At 45.0% G+C, this 14,994-nt stretch overlaps 1 protein-coding gene across 1 annotated transcript in view; it reads right to left on the bottom strand.

Moving 5' to 3' along the window:
- dnah9l (dynein, axonemal, heavy polypeptide 9 like) overlaps positions 1–14,994 on the bottom strand; it is a 37,824-nt gene that overhangs the window by 292 nt on the left and 22,538 nt on the right. Inside the window, exons 52-90 of the mRNA XM_084007119.1 lie at positions 14,765–14,902; positions 14,510–14,611; positions 14,269–14,430; positions 14,000–14,083; positions 13,483–13,592; positions 13,145–13,307; positions 12,933–13,056; positions 12,545–12,687; positions 12,276–12,437; positions 12,031–12,090; positions 11,778–11,951; positions 11,547–11,693; positions 11,215–11,328; positions 10,876–11,019; positions 10,176–10,358; positions 9,669–9,770; positions 7,447–7,581; positions 7,200–7,373; positions 5,868–6,000; positions 5,647–5,749; positions 5,367–5,489; positions 5,062–5,266; positions 4,629–4,793; positions 4,412–4,552; positions 4,167–4,337; positions 3,975–4,097; positions 3,701–3,894; positions 3,457–3,605; positions 2,917–3,044; positions 2,635–2,772; positions 2,417–2,506; positions 2,159–2,350; positions 1,952–2,071; positions 1,579–1,638; positions 1,152–1,334; positions 788–970; positions 544–659; positions 305–417; positions 69–209 (exon numbers count right to left, since the gene is read on the bottom strand). Of these exons, the coding sequence (XP_083863245.1) occupies positions 69–209; positions 305–417; positions 544–659; positions 788–970; positions 1,152–1,334; positions 1,579–1,638; positions 1,952–2,071; positions 2,159–2,350; positions 2,417–2,506; positions 2,635–2,772; positions 2,917–3,044; positions 3,457–3,605; positions 3,701–3,894; positions 3,975–4,097; positions 4,167–4,337; positions 4,412–4,552; positions 4,629–4,793; positions 5,062–5,266; positions 5,367–5,489; positions 5,647–5,749; positions 5,868–6,000; positions 7,200–7,373; positions 7,447–7,581; positions 9,669–9,770; positions 10,176–10,358; positions 10,876–11,019; positions 11,215–11,328; positions 11,547–11,693; positions 11,778–11,951; positions 12,031–12,090; positions 12,276–12,437; positions 12,545–12,687; positions 12,933–13,056; positions 13,145–13,307; positions 13,483–13,592; positions 14,000–14,083; positions 14,269–14,430; positions 14,510–14,611; positions 14,765–14,902 (5,392 nt within the window). The remainder of the gene's footprint in view (positions 1–68; positions 210–304; positions 418–543; positions 660–787; positions 971–1,151; positions 1,335–1,578; positions 1,639–1,951; positions 2,072–2,158; positions 2,351–2,416; positions 2,507–2,634; positions 2,773–2,916; positions 3,045–3,456; positions 3,606–3,700; positions 3,895–3,974; positions 4,098–4,166; positions 4,338–4,411; positions 4,553–4,628; positions 4,794–5,061; positions 5,267–5,366; positions 5,490–5,646; positions 5,750–5,867; positions 6,001–7,199; positions 7,374–7,446; positions 7,582–9,668; positions 9,771–10,175; positions 10,359–10,875; positions 11,020–11,214; positions 11,329–11,546; positions 11,694–11,777; positions 11,952–12,030; positions 12,091–12,275; positions 12,438–12,544; positions 12,688–12,932; positions 13,057–13,144; positions 13,308–13,482; positions 13,593–13,999; positions 14,084–14,268; positions 14,431–14,509; positions 14,612–14,764; positions 14,903–14,994) is intronic.

The following is a 14,994-nucleotide window of genomic DNA, read 5'->3' as shown; positions in this document are numbered from 1 at the left end:
GGGGCAAATTAAGCTTTCATTTAAAATTTCTAAAGTTAGATAAGTATGTAGGATCGTGAACTGTCCACCTTCCATGTAAAGTCCATACACGTATGCACCCTCCCTGGCAGGTTGGTTGAACTCTTCCTTAAACTTCTTGGTCACATCCACGGTCAGGTTCACTTTATCCAGAGGCCACTCGTTCTTCCGCGCCAGAGACTGCATCACCGCTGGGAACACAGAACAACATCAACAACAAACAAAACAATAAGGAAGCAAAGACAAAAGATGAGGGTAGCATGTAGGACTCTTATCTGTGTTTTACCGGTGAGGAAGGACTGTGGGTTGAAAAGTCCAGACAGCCAGACAACACTAGGCAGAGACAGATCCTGAGTCCAGCTGTCCAGCTCCTTACAACGCTGCAACACATCATTATACCTAATACACACCCACACACACATGGGGAGAAAGATTTGAGGATAAAATCAATCTGGTGGACACAGCAAAGCAGCACACACACCCATACACACACACACACACACACACACACACACACACACACACCATATAGCCAGGCTGTAGGTGGAGGGGTAGGCCAGCTTGGTCCAGGTCTCTGGGACGTTGTCAAAGAACAAGGCTGTTTGCAGCTTCTCCATCTCAGAGGAGATGGCCAGTTCACCCTTCGACAGACATTTAACTGTTACATTACTACAAAACACATCAGAGGTGACACACTAGTGCATATTACTTTAACAAACAGCCATTTTTTTCACTACAGGTGGTGGGGCTGGGGGCCCTGTACGAGTACCTTGAGTCCCAGGTCGAGTTCCTTGAGCGAGCGCCGTATCTCAAAGATGAGCGCGTTCATGCGCTCGCACTCCTGGAAGCAGACCAGGATGTACGGGGAGCGCTCAGCCGTCTTTGAGGTGATGTCGGACATGTTGTACTCCTCGGGCAGCTTCTCCAGCACCTCGTCTAAAATAGTTTTCACCTGAGGAAGGTTTAGATTAGTGATGTGGTCAATCTCCACCTTGGATCTCTAAGAATTATGGTATGAGAGAAACCGACTACTGCTGCTATTCAAAAGTTGTACAACATTTAAAATGTGAGGCTTGTGAATTTTGTATTTTAAGTAAAAAATAATAATAATTTGGACATGTAGGTGTAGTTACCTTCTCCTCCAGGGTCTGTGAGGCTCCCTCCCCCATCACAGCATCAGGAGACTGCAGCTCCAGCAGAGTATGGAAAAGGTTATCTGACGTCACTGTCAAGAACTCTATTTCTGCGTTGGGGTGCAACCCATAATGCACTGGGCTCTCGTGGGGCAACATTTCATCTATGAAATCATGGTAGCCCTGGACAGAGAGAAAGAAATGGTAAATACCACGTATTATTGTTATTTAGTTAGTTATTTGGTCCTTTTATTTAAAGTGTATATTTAGTGGACTGTCCATGTGGGAATTGCACTTTTAATATTTATTTATCCATGGTCAGCTGACTGAACTTACTATTTCTCAGTGATGCTTTGTTCTACATCCTGAGAAAGACACAGCAGGATGCAGTTATCCTTCTGTTCTGACCAGTTAAATCTCTACTTACCTTGTAATCCAGGTTGGAGGGGACGACAAACCCAGGAGCCAAAGACAGCTTCCGGTCAAACTAGGAGATAAAACAACAGAAGGAAGATTTTTCATCTTCAGATCTCGAACAGTACAAAATTAAATTAAATCATCCTATTTGAGGTAGCCAGAATTTCTTGGTCCAACAGTCTCCTAAATCTGCCAGACACTCTAAAGCCTTCATATGCAGTCTCTGGACCAAAACTAGCCAAGATGCTGTTAACTGGAGCTGATTCTCAGCCCCCAAAATGGTCCAAGTTTTCTGTCCAAAAACGCAGCTAAATCTGGCAGCCATTTCTCATTTTGTCCTCTTGGGCTGGTTCCCGCACACTCAACCCCCATCAAGTACAAACCTGGTTGGGCTGCATGTATTCTTCCAGGTACGTCCTGCAGAGCCGCCTGTCCCAGTCATCAGTGATGTGTCCTCCATACATGATCTCCCCAAACAGATACCTCAGGTCCTCCCATGGCACCTTCATCATCATCATCACAGTATAAAATCAGTATCTTCATCGTCTTTACTCAAGCAAAGCACCAAACAGCACACTGTGCGTGACCACCTGTGCGTTAGCCTCCAGGTAGTTGTAGAGCACGTTGACCGATATCGTCAGGTCTCCGGTGTTGAACGGATACTTTCTGTTCCAGCCTTGGGATCCGAACTTCCTCCTCTCCGCCACGCAGGCGTGGAAGTAGCACAGAGAGAAGAGGATGGTCTTAAACTCTTGCTCGCGGCTGCACTGGTCCAAGATGTCCTAGAAAGTGAGCAGGGAGTCAATAAATACGCAAGCAAATAAGCACTATGAGTGGTGGACACTCACCTGGTCAAAGTTATCCAGAGCAGCATGCAAATTGGCGTGCATGCCCGTGGGAGGTTCATTGGTGATCTTGATAGCGTTTTCCAGAATGCCCTGAGGGACACACATGATATCTGTATTTATCGCCAAAACTGTAGCTTACGTCAAAGATAGCTGGCAGCCTACATTCATGTCATGTATGCCAGATGCATGACTCAACTGCATGCACGCTGCATCTGTACCTGTGGGATAATGTGTTCCTGGGGTGTCGGTGCCGGCTCAGCACTCATGAACACCCTGTAGTCTGTGTGACTGTCTTCACAGCAGCGCTCCAGGAGCTTCTCCAGTGAACCCAGCCAGCGAGCAACCAGGTGGATGTTCTGGAGGAAGCAAAACATTTAAATCATTCCCTATTATGTTTCTGCAAACAGGGATTATCATCCAGTCATTTCTATCCGAAGATAAAAAAAACATTTGCACTATCTATCCAAATATTCTGTTTAAACTCATCTGTCTCGTCAGACCTGCAATATAACCCAGTGACCCTCCTTGGCTGCCTTCTCCATGGCAACCTCCGCGACAGCTTCCTGGCCCTGGCCCAAGGACACGTTGTGAAGCTTGCCAAGGTCGATAGTGAAACCCAGCTTCCTTCCTGGGAATAGGAACGTGTCGATAGTAGATTAAAAAAAAAAAACCTCCCTTGAGAAAAATCTTCACGTGATTATACTCCCACTGAAATACATCCTTTATCCTCACTAATCATTCTCGTGCTTTCAAAGTTCTCTTCCCCTACATCCTTCATTTTCTCCCCCCTGCATTAATCTGCAACACCATTCTTCTATTGTTGCAATGCTGTTGGCGATATATAGAAGGCGTGCTCTTTTCTTAAAGCCCATTCACAAGAAAGAATAAAGAATATGCATTTTTTCTTCACGCAATAAGAGTAGGAGTGCATGAGTATGTTTGTATGTTGTTAATGGTGTGTTATATGTTTTCTATGTGCATATCTGGAGAAGCTAAAGATAAAATCTGTCTATCTATCTATGTGTGTGTGTTTACAGTACCCAGTGATTCCACATCTTTCAGTGGGTCCACTCCAGGGGACAGGATGAAGAACACAGGTGAGGCTGGACCACTTTCTCTGAAGGACTTTGCAAATTCAGTCTTTCTGCCCTCCGTATACATCACCCCGAGTTTCTCCTCCACAAAGTTCCTATAGTGTGCCAATAGAGCAGAAATAGTCGTGGGTTCATAGAAAAGTGGATAATCCATAAGGAACAGAAGTAACATGGAAACAACTGTCTTCACCTGAGAGCATAGGTCATGCGATCAGGTCTCAGGGCTCTCATCATGATGAGTTTCTGCAGGGAGCTTTTCCCTTTCCACTCCTGAGGAAACTTCTCTTTTTCTGGACACTCCGACTCCACCATCTTCTTCCAGCGCTTAGGAGAGCCTTCGATGTCCCGGTCTAGACCCCGAAACTCATCGGTGAATCCCATCACCTGGATGAAGACGAGGGACAGCAGGTCGTTGCTGACATTATCGTTTACGGATGTGTGTGTGTGTGTGTGTGTGTGTGCACCTTGATAGCGCTCCACGCTAAGTTGGAAAGGAAGTCGAGGGGGCTGACGTAGTGGTGGTCGATGTTAAAACGGAGCAGGAAGTCGAGCTCACGCACATCTATCTCTTTACTCATCAGGAGCAGCTACAGGAGAACGAGCACAGTCAGGGCAGGAATCTCTCTCTCTCTTTCTCTGACACGACACCTTCTCACCTGGAAGGCCAGCTGTGCCGTAAAGGTGAGCTTGTCTCTCTCGAACAGCCCCCTGCTGATGTAGTTGAAGGTGGAGTAGGTAACACAGTCTATGAGCGTGTTCACTCGGCGCCTCACATCCTCGCAGGCCTCCGCCATCTCCACCGCCTTGTGGAAAACCACGTTAAAGGCCTGAGGAAGATAGGCAGGATGAGTCGATACAAGCGTGTGCTTCTTTTCTGATTCAGTTTGACCGTTTCCCTTACCTTGAGGCTGAACTGGTACATGGGGTTGATCTTGTTGAGGTCATTCATGATGAAGTAGAGCAGAGACGCTCTGACGGCGACGGGACGGTAGTGTTCTCTCGCCTCGTTTATCTTCACCTCGTTGACTTTTGCTTCCAGGACCTGAGAATACGGGACGAGTGAAGGTGAACCGTGGGAAGAAATATGTTGAAGTAAGAAAGATGCCTTCAAATCTTACCTTCATCTCAATCTCAGCAGCGGTGTGCTTGGTGGTCTCCAGCTTCTCCACCAGCATGTTGTCACCCAGGAAGTTGCTCTCTGCGGCCGACAGCCGGGTCAGCAGCTCGTCCTCCAGCAGCTTCAGCTCAATCTTGAACATGTTCTGCTGTTTGGTCAGCTCACTCTGTGGGGGAGGGGTTTACACAAACCGCTCGGGTCATTTGGGGGAAACGCTTACTGTACATAGCAGGAACTCCCCTTTATTAAACAGAGGTTGCGATGAGAGCAAAAACACAATCAGCACTCTTGGATATAAATGAATATTTGAATGAAAAGTGCTCATTTGGTTATTATATGCTATTATAATACAGTTTATTATAATGGGAAAACAGGTTAAGGATGTTGTTTATATGAGCCACACAAAAGGGATCCTAATAAATAACTGAGCCCACCTTCAGGTGCTCCAGGTCAGGTCTTTCCTGATTCACCACCTGGGCCAGGAGCTGGTCCTCTAGACCGTCCCTTGTCACAGTGAAGTTGATGAGGGTGGTCTGGGCTTGGATCTCTGGCTTGTAGTGAGGATTGGCCAACTTGGTGTGGAGGATCAGTTTGAAGGCCGGGTGAAAGAAACACTCCTTGTCCCCGACCTTTATACAACTATGGGGTGCAGAAGGAGGGAGTGTAGAAAAAACTAAGAGGAACGTATGGTCGTTTTTTGATTGTGTGTGTGTGTGTGTGTGTGTGTGTGTGTCCATACCTTCCCTTCTTGATGGTGTGTCGTCCCAGCAGAGGATCAATAACAGGGTCAACGGTCTCCTCCAGGTTCTCTATGAGGACGGTGTCCCCCGCCACTACAGCCTTTTCTATCACATCTACATAGCTGGAACATTTAACATACAATAAATGAAAAACAGAACATTTACACTCATATCGTCTGTTCTGCCAAACAGAGAAAATAACAGAACATCAAATACATAGCAGCACGTCGGGGTCTGAATTGAAAGCTTTTATCTCTCCCCCAGCACGGTGAAACTCACCCTCTCTGCCCCAGACTGATGACCTTGAGGCCGCTGCCATAGCGACTCTTGATCCACTTGATGCCTTGCAGCTGAGGGTCGATGAGGAGAGGCCAGCGCTCACCTGAAGTGACCCAAACATCAACATTTGACCACAATATTAAGCCAACACTGCACGGCTTGTATTGCATGTGATCATATATATCAAATATATTATATGAATACATGTATTTTCTGCTCACAGTTTGTGAGGATGGTTGCATTCTGAGTTGACATTTTGTCTCCTGGTAAGCCTTCGTTGTTCCACTGGGCCACCATCGCACCGTCAGTCAGCATCAACACAGGATCTAAGCCTTCTGTCATGGGGATGGGCATCTGATGGAGAAATGAGCACGGGAACAGCCAACATAATTTGTACTGGAAATCTAATATAACCTTCTGTTGTGAGGACAGGCCACTCCTATTATGTCATTTACTTGAATTGTACACTGAGTCCGTTTGTGAACTTGTTTGAGAAATGCTTGTTCACTTGTGTTTAGTCTTCCTGCACACAGGAATCATGAAGGAGGACTTTAATTCCCTGACTTGCCTGACCTTTTAAGAAAAAGGAGTGCACTTCCTCTTTTAAACGTCTTTGTGGGTGATTTTCCTGCGGTAATGTTAGTGAGCTGTGTGGTGACTGCAGCTCAGTGGGAAAAACAGTACTAATCATAAAAATACTTGAGGGAATGTTTACTAATTTATATAAGTTTTGGTTATGCCATTTGAGAGGTCATTTTGATTGATGTGGTTTGTCAAAGTGCATTCGACTACTAAATGAGGGGAGATTGATGGCACCTGGTTTAAAGTGGCACTATTTCAGAGAGCCTCCCTGATTGGCCACAGACAGCAGGTGACAGAGTATAAAAGGTAATGGAAGCCAACAGACTGGTTGGTCTGTGGTTGTCATTCTCCAGGAGAATGGAGGAAGGCCAGTGTTTTGTGTACTGGAAAGGTTTCTTTGCATTAGTTCTCTGTAGAGACGTGGATCACACCGTTTTAGCAGCTTGTTGTTACCATTTGAAATGAGAGTGAAGCGTTTTACTTGCTGGTTTTGCTTTATTTGGTGCTTTGTGTTTTTGCAGGAGCAAAAAAAAAAAAAAGCCCCTGTCATTTTTTTCTCATTGTGTTGATTTTTGCTGGATACCTGGAGCTTTAAAACTTTACTGTTAACCATGACCTGAACAGAAAACTGCAGGCTTGGAGGCAAATTGATACGTTACTTGGGATTCTAGGTTAACTTAACCTGTACCAACTACTAGATAGCATACCGTTTTTTACTGAATTTATTCAGTGGTTGACTATCGACAATAAAAAGACGCAGCAGACTTAAAAAAAAACTTCAAAGTCAGTGCGGTGTGCCTCATGTCTTGGCACCTTGATGATGCTTTTCCTTTTTTTTGTTTTTGAAAAATCAACACATGCATGCTGGTCAATTCTTCCCACTCACCCCACAATCTATTCCCAAGTACAACATTATGTATAAAGATTGCGTTATAATTTAGGAAAGCATATCTTCATTGTCGGAGTGCGACCTTCTGGCAGTGCAGGAAGGGCATCCAGAGGTTGTCCTGCAGCTCTCTCCTGTACTTCTTGGAGAAGGAGCCCGCGTAGGAGATAAAGGCTGCAGTGAGGAGGACATCCCCACTGAGGGTTTCCTCCTGTTCGTGGTACTGAGCCACTGACTGTGCCCAGCGTACATTCTCACTCTGAAACACATTAAACATACAGTGAGACACTTATGAATAAACTTTTAGCACCATGTAGGTCTGCCATACCCACCTCCAGTCCTTTGACCAGCCGATTGGCTAGCTCTATAGTCTTGTTGGTGCGGTTGACCTCTTCCTGAAAGCCCAGCTTCTCCGATGTGGCTTTCTCAAACGCTGTCGTCAGCGTTTCCAGGCTACTGTCCAGCTCCTGAGAGAAAATATGATGAATCGTGGCCTCGGGTGATCCTGAATAAAATATCTCTTAAACGCTACGCACGAGCACTAGAAGATCCAACAATTAATGTTATAAAACAAAAATAGTAGCGTTGAATCATAGATTAACCTCTCTAGAATGTACTGCTAGTTCAAGCGGATGATAAAACACATCCAGGAACAAACAGAATAATTAAGACGTTGGTGCAGGAGGAGCAGTGAATTATCAGACGACCTATAAAAGTCGCTGCCACCAGCAGTCAAATTACACTCAACAAAAATATAAACGCAACACTTTTGTTTTTGCTCCCATTTTTCATGAGATGGACTTAAAGATCTAAAATTCATTCCAGATACACAATATTACCATTTCTCTCAAACATTGTTCACAAATCTGTCTAAATGTGTGATAGTGAGCACTTCTGCTTTGCTGAGATAATCCATCCCACCTCACAGGTGTGCCACATCAAGATGCTGATCTGACATCATGATTAGTGCACAGGTGTACCTTATACTGCCCACAATAAAAGGCCACTCTGAAATGTGCAGTTTTGTCTCACAGCAAAATGCCACAGATGCCACAAGCATTGAGGGAGCGTGCAATTGGCATGCTGACAGCAGGAATGTCAAACAGATCTGTTGCTCGTGCATTGAATGTTCATTTCTCCACCATAAGCCGTCTCCAAAGGCGTTTCAGAGAATATGGCAGTACATCCAACTGGCCTCACAACCGCAGACCACGTGTAACCACACCAGCCCAGGACCTCCACATCCAGCAGGTTCACCTCCAAGATCGTCTGAGACCAGCCACTCAGACAGCTGCTGAAACAATTGGTTTGCATAACCAAACAATTTCTGCACAAACTGTCAGAAACCGTCTCAGGGAAACTCAACTGCATGCTCGTCGTCCTCATCGGGGTCTTGGCCTGACTCCAGCTCGTCGCCGTAACAGACTTGAGTGGGCAAATGCTCACATTCAATGGCGTCTGGCACGTTGGAGAGGTGTTCTCTTCACGGATGAATCTCGGTTTACATTGTTCAGGGCAGATGGCAGACAGCGTGTGTGGCGTCGTGTGGGTGAGCGCTTTGCTGATGTCAATGTTGTGGATCAAGTGGCCCATGGTGGTGGTGGGGTTATGGTATGGGCAGGCATCTGTTATGGATGAAGAACACAGGTGCATTTTATTGATGGCATTTTGAATGCACAGAGATACCGTGATGAGATCCTGAGGCCCATTGTTGTGCCATACATCCATGAACATCACCTCATGTTTCAGCAAGATAATGCACGGCCCCATGTTGCAAGGATCTGTACACAATTCTTGGAAGCTGAAAATGTCCCAGTTCTTGCATGGCCAGCATACTCACCGGACATGTCACCCATTGAGCATGTTTGGGATGTGCTTGACCGGCGTATACGACAGCGTGTACCAGTTCCCACTAATATCCAGCAACTTCGCACAGCCATTGAAGAGGAGTGGACCAACATTCCACAGGCCACAATTGACAATCTGATAAACTCTATGCGAAGAAGATGTGTTGCACTGCATGAGGCAAATGGTGGTCACACCAGATACTGACTGGTTCTGAGTCCCCAGACCCCCAATAAAGCAAAAAAATGCACATTTCAGGGTGGCCTTTTATTGTGGACAGTCTAAGGCACACCTGTGCACTAATCATGATGTCAGATCAGCATCTTGATGTGGCACACCTGTGAGGTGGGATGGATTATCTCAGCAAAGCAGAAGTGCTCACTATCACACATTTAGACTGATTTGTGAACAATCTTTGAGAGAAATGGTAATATTGTGTATCTGGAATGAATTTTAGATCTTTAAGTCCATCTCATGAAAAATGGGAGCAAAAACAAAAGTGTTGCGTTTATATTTTTGTTGAGTGTATGAAAAGTCAGTGCGACCTAAAAAAACTGAAGGCATGTCAGTGGAAAGAGGGGGGCTGGCCATTTTTGCAAGAAGTCAATTCTTTAACAGTAAATATGATCCATAATCTAATTAAACTTCAAAATGCAAAGAAATTGAGAGACATTGAAAGAAAAAGAAAGGATGATCTAAACAGACATACAGTGAGTTTCTTCCTGAGGGCCTCTAGTTTCTCAGCAGCCTCAGCCAGATCAGCGTTGGCCTGAGATAGACACATCCTCTTCATCTCTACCTCACATAACACCTACACACACACACACACACACACACACACACACACACACACACACACACACACACACACACACACACACACACACACAGAGTATACAGTACAATTGGATACATTTACTATGGAAGGTTTAGTCAATTTAATACCATGTCATTCTTTCAAAACCAATAGTAATAGTAACCAAGTAATATGAATACAACAACGTAGAGTTCTACTTACAAAAATCTACCCACGGCAGCAGTAGTGGGGGAAACAGAATCATCAAATCATCAACATGAACACAGTACTGTACACTGAAAACATCTCTCACACACACACACACACACACACACACACACACACACACACACACACACACACAGCAGCTTTGCTCAGCTGACACTGAGTGTGTGTGACAGCCGGTGCATGTCTGTGTACCTCGTGGAAGCGTATGATGTTGATCACCCAGGCACAGAGCCCCGCGGCAGCCGAGGATTTCTGTCGTACAAACTCCGGGTTGAACTCCGGGTCACTCAGGTGTTCGTCTCTCACACACCTCACCGTGACCTCGGGGATGTGCTCTTTGTCAAAGTTTACCAGAGCCTGCAGGAAGTCATCCACCTGCATGTGCATTTGTGTAAAGAGACGCGTGTGTGTGTGTGTGTGTGGATGACATAAAAGTGGTGTTATATCACAATCTTCATGCTTTTGCAGGGTTTTTGGATTCTCCATAATGAACAGGAGTGAAATAAAATGCAGTATACAATTGGGCAGCTTTCTAATGTAACACAGTGTTTGCTAAAATCCCATTTTTTTTATGTTATGTTAAACGCTGAGATAAAAATCTCCTTTACAAGAGGCCAAGATAGCGGCAGCTTAAAATATAGAGGTTATAAAACAGTTTTAGTAATATACATAAATCACAAAAAGAGTAATCAAGCACCAAGAATGCAGTTCATACATCACTATGAGAAATATGAAAACAGCTACACAATAAAGGATGTGGAGTAAAACGGCAATAAGTAATTTCAAATGTGACACAAGGTCATTTCGGCAGTTTAGGGAATTCATTTGTGATGGACTTTTGTGGGGCTTTATGGCAGCCGGCCGTTAATCTAAGAGCGCCGTAAAAGATCACCTTGCTCATGACCATCTTGGAAGCCTTCCAGCTGCGATCTTTGGGGATTCGACCTTGAGGAGACAGCAGCACCAGAACGGCTGCTGAGACGTTGGTGACGATGGCAGGGGGGTTGGGGAACGTCCTCAGCTCTGTCAGGTTCAACTGGATGAGCACACACAATTAAAATGTTTCATTTGGTGGTATGGAGCCAACCTTGCAACACACATTTGTATATTTCCCCTGCCTGCAAAGGGTTCATATAAAAATAAATTGAATGAAACGAAATGAAATAAAATAAATTGTGGTGACAGGATTCAGGGCTGTGTATTTGGTTTTATGTGTACACAAGCGATTTACTCTGTTTAGTGTATTGAGGGCTGTATTGGCTGCCTGCAGGGCGGGTTCAGCCTTGGCCAGGTCGTCCTCGGTCTCCTGCTGCTGTTTGGTCACTTTAGCTTGGATCGCTGCCACCTGATGAAACAAAGCGAAGGGCATGAAAATGTGTGAATCTACTATATATACTGTACTTTGAACAGTCTTTCAGGCTATACAGAATGTATTGTAGCTGTGACTTGAATTTGATCTCCAAATGTGCTGTAATTTTGATGATCCAGGACTTTTTACTGTTTTTACTTTTGCAGAACAGGACACACACACACACACACACACACACACACACACACACTGACCCTTTGCTCCTCTGCGTCTGCCACAGCTCTCTCCTGGTTGAGCCTGTTTGTCTGTTGTCCTATTTTAGCGATGAGAGCCTCGATGTCGGCGTTCCTCTGCCACAGCTCCACCTCCTGCACTGCTAGCTTGGCTTTCAGATCTTCTACCTGGGATGAAAATACAAAAAAAAAAAACATGAAAAAGTGCAAGACAGCTTGGGAGAACATTTGTAGTTAGACAAACCGTCTGACCTGTGAGGCCGTTGACTGCAGCTTCTGCAGGCCGTTCTCTAAGCGCTCCATCTTCTGCGTCAGCTCCGTGCGTTTCTTCCCCAGCAGGTTGCCAAACAGCTTCATGAACTCCAGGAAGCTCTTCGGGGTGGTGTAGTTGAAGTGCTTCTCGTTCTGCTGGTACTTGACACTCACCTGTACAAAAAACACAGAGGTGATAGTCAGAGAAGATGTCAGGAATGGTTATTACCCACGATGCTTCGCAACAACTCACCTCATTGACGCTGGTGTGAGCGAAGGAGATGAATTCGCTGATAGACACCCGCACATTCGGCTGCGTGGGATTAACACACACAGGGATGTAAGCCAATAATATTTGCACAATTATTGTTCAGCTTGTTCATATTTATGGATACGTCATATGACATATTATACGTTTCTATTCCAAATCTCCCAAAGAGCACAGGGAGTAATATTTCAAAGAAAGTTAACATCTTTGTTAGGTGACTGAGCTGTCACCTCCAGTCCCGGTATCTTCTCTATGAAAGTAGTGCTGACAGACTGCAGGGCGTGCTGAGGCCAGGGGTGGAACCAGTCTATAGCTGTGCAATTAACCAGAGCCGGAAACTTCCGCGCACGCGTCCGCAGCGTGAACCCGACTGGGGAGAAACATAGAACGACCTGGCGGACAAAGAGCACGGTGGCAGACGTGTGTCACACAATGGGTTTGTATAAAGCATGTATAAAATTACACTTTTGCACTACGTCGCCATAGTAATACTTCAGACCTTGAGCTGTCTCCGTATCCTCTCAATGAAGAAGCTCCAGCAGTTGTCTCTGCTATCTATGAGTCCTAAACCTCGCAGCTCCATCCGGATGGATGTCACGATCATATCCACTTCTTCATCGCTGAACAGGTCTGGGATATCCCCTGGACAACACAATCAATGCAAAATGTTTAATTTGACTATCAATCTTTCTAGCTGTTTTTTAAAAATAAAAAATAGCAGACACATTTTGAGGATGTCTCTGGTTCTACCACCTGTTCTGAAATGTGTCCAACCTAGTCTCATTTCAAAAACCACTGCTCAGAAATTCAATCTGGCAGATGATGTTTGTCTGTATACAGATGTTGAATTAAAGCTCATTCTTGCTTTCTCGTGGGTGTAGCCGAACCTGAGGCCAGCATATCGTTGATGAGCACCAGGAAGCGTTCATCTGGAATCTGGGCGTCTGTATGAAGGAACACTGTCCCAATGTTCTTCACCCCGACCTTTATATACAACGCAGCTATGTCACTCTGGAGATGAGGGAAAAGGAGCAAAGGATACTTTCATATGGCATGCTATGGGTTCATCTGATATTATGCATTATGTAAATGTTTTTACCTTGAGATCATTGATGCCGTAGCCTTTACGCAGAGTGATCTGGAACACTTCCAGCAGGCTGAGGAAGGCGGCCAGCCGACACAGACTCTGCTTCCCGCTGCCTCCGACCCCCACCAGCAGGGCGTTTCCATATGGGGCCTCCAGGATGCGGCTGATACGACACCTGAGCACAGAAAACTGAATTGAATAATCAGTGTATGCTCTGCGGTTTGCATATGTGCTAATTTGTGTAAATCCCTCCCTTGTGTGTGTCAGCAGACAGTGTGTGTGTGTGTGTTTGTTTGTTTGTGTGTGTGTGTGTGTGTGTGTGTGTGTGCGTGGCTCAGCATGTGTCTTACACGTGCTGGATGGCTTCTTCAAACAGCACCAGGTCCATGACAGCGTGGAGCTCATTATAATGCTCCAAAGCATCAGCCAGCGTCTTCTGGAGTTTCTCCCAGTCTGAAGCCTGGCAAGACGGGCAAATAAACAACAAATCTGGCTCTCTTGAGTAAAAGCAGCAATGTCCAAGTTAACTACGTGGTAACTTTCAGATACGTGATCACATGAAGTTCTTTTCGAAACTTGAGTCGATTTAGCTCTCGGTTCAATCCCATACAGAAAAGAAAGTTTGTTATTGATAGTGCATTCATCCTCATTAGTTTGACAGATAAGACTTGACAGCAGAATTTGTTCCGTACAGTTTTTGATTAAATTGGCTACAGATAATCTGCATAATACACTGAATTAAAGTCAAAAACAATTACTCTCAACTATTTTATTTCCACAGTTAACAAAGAATAAACGGATGCTTGAAAGGAGCAATGTGGAGTCCAAAATCATAACAAGCTTGTGTGTGTATGAATTTGTTTAAACCTGGTGATAGCGAGGCTCTCCCACTCCCTGGGCAAAGTGACAGTACACTAGAGGCTGATGGATAAAGATGGACTCATCTATTCCCTGGAGAAAATTGGCAGAAAGGTGAAAAATGCAACAAAGAAAATAGTGAACATGAACATGGCTAGACACAGAGCAATATTTCCAGCCGTCATCTGTGTTTTCACATTCTTGGATCTGCCATAAGGGTTTGTTGTGTGTGACTAAAAATGACATTTATCTCCTTACATTGGAAATTTTTTTTTTACCTCGAAATATCTCTTGCCGGTGTCCAGCAGGATTTTGTTGAAGAGTTCCACATCTTTTTCTTCCATCAGTTTGTCGGAGTACACCCTGGAGCTCTCGTGCAGCCACAGGTGAACCAGGTCCATCGGGTACCGGACACTCTCCGGCAGAGCAAACAGGATACCCTACCCGCCGACACACACGGAATCAATAACCATGTGATTCAGTTCCACACACGGGATGTTTGTTTTTTTTATCTGTTACCTGGAAAATGTTCGAGAGGTCTCGCAGGTTGAAGATGTAGTGGAAGCGTATCGCTGTAGGGAGGAAGTTCTGGCTGATCTTTTGGTGCAGACAGATAGCCGCCTGGATAGAGCCAAAGATAGTTGGATGGATATTTATTATACAAATAAATAGACATTCCTATGGAGATAGTGATACACACAGATGTTGCACGGATTGGAACAAAGAAATCAGACTTGAATGTAGACAAATGCTGCATTGATGTCGTGGGTGTACCTGTATGAGAGTTCCCACTGAGCGAGAGACCCCATAGCTGAATCCTCCCTGAAGGAAGTGAGCTGACAGGATGCTGGAGAAAATGGTGGCTAATGCATCGGCACCGGGGAAGTGTACTGCGAAGACTGAGAAATGCCGCTGAGAGGAGTAAAGAGCGATGGGAGAATGCTGTAAAAACTCCGTAGTATGACATCAGCCCAAAAAATTAATGTAACTTTTAATTTGATCAT

Source organism: Eutrigla gurnardus (assembly GCF_963514095.1).
Source record: "Eutrigla gurnardus genome assembly, chromosome: 4".
NCBI classification, from domain to species: domain Eukaryota; kingdom Metazoa; phylum Chordata; class Actinopteri; order Perciformes; family Triglidae; genus Eutrigla; species Eutrigla gurnardus.
This window is presented reverse-complemented; position numbering and strand designations above follow the sequence as displayed.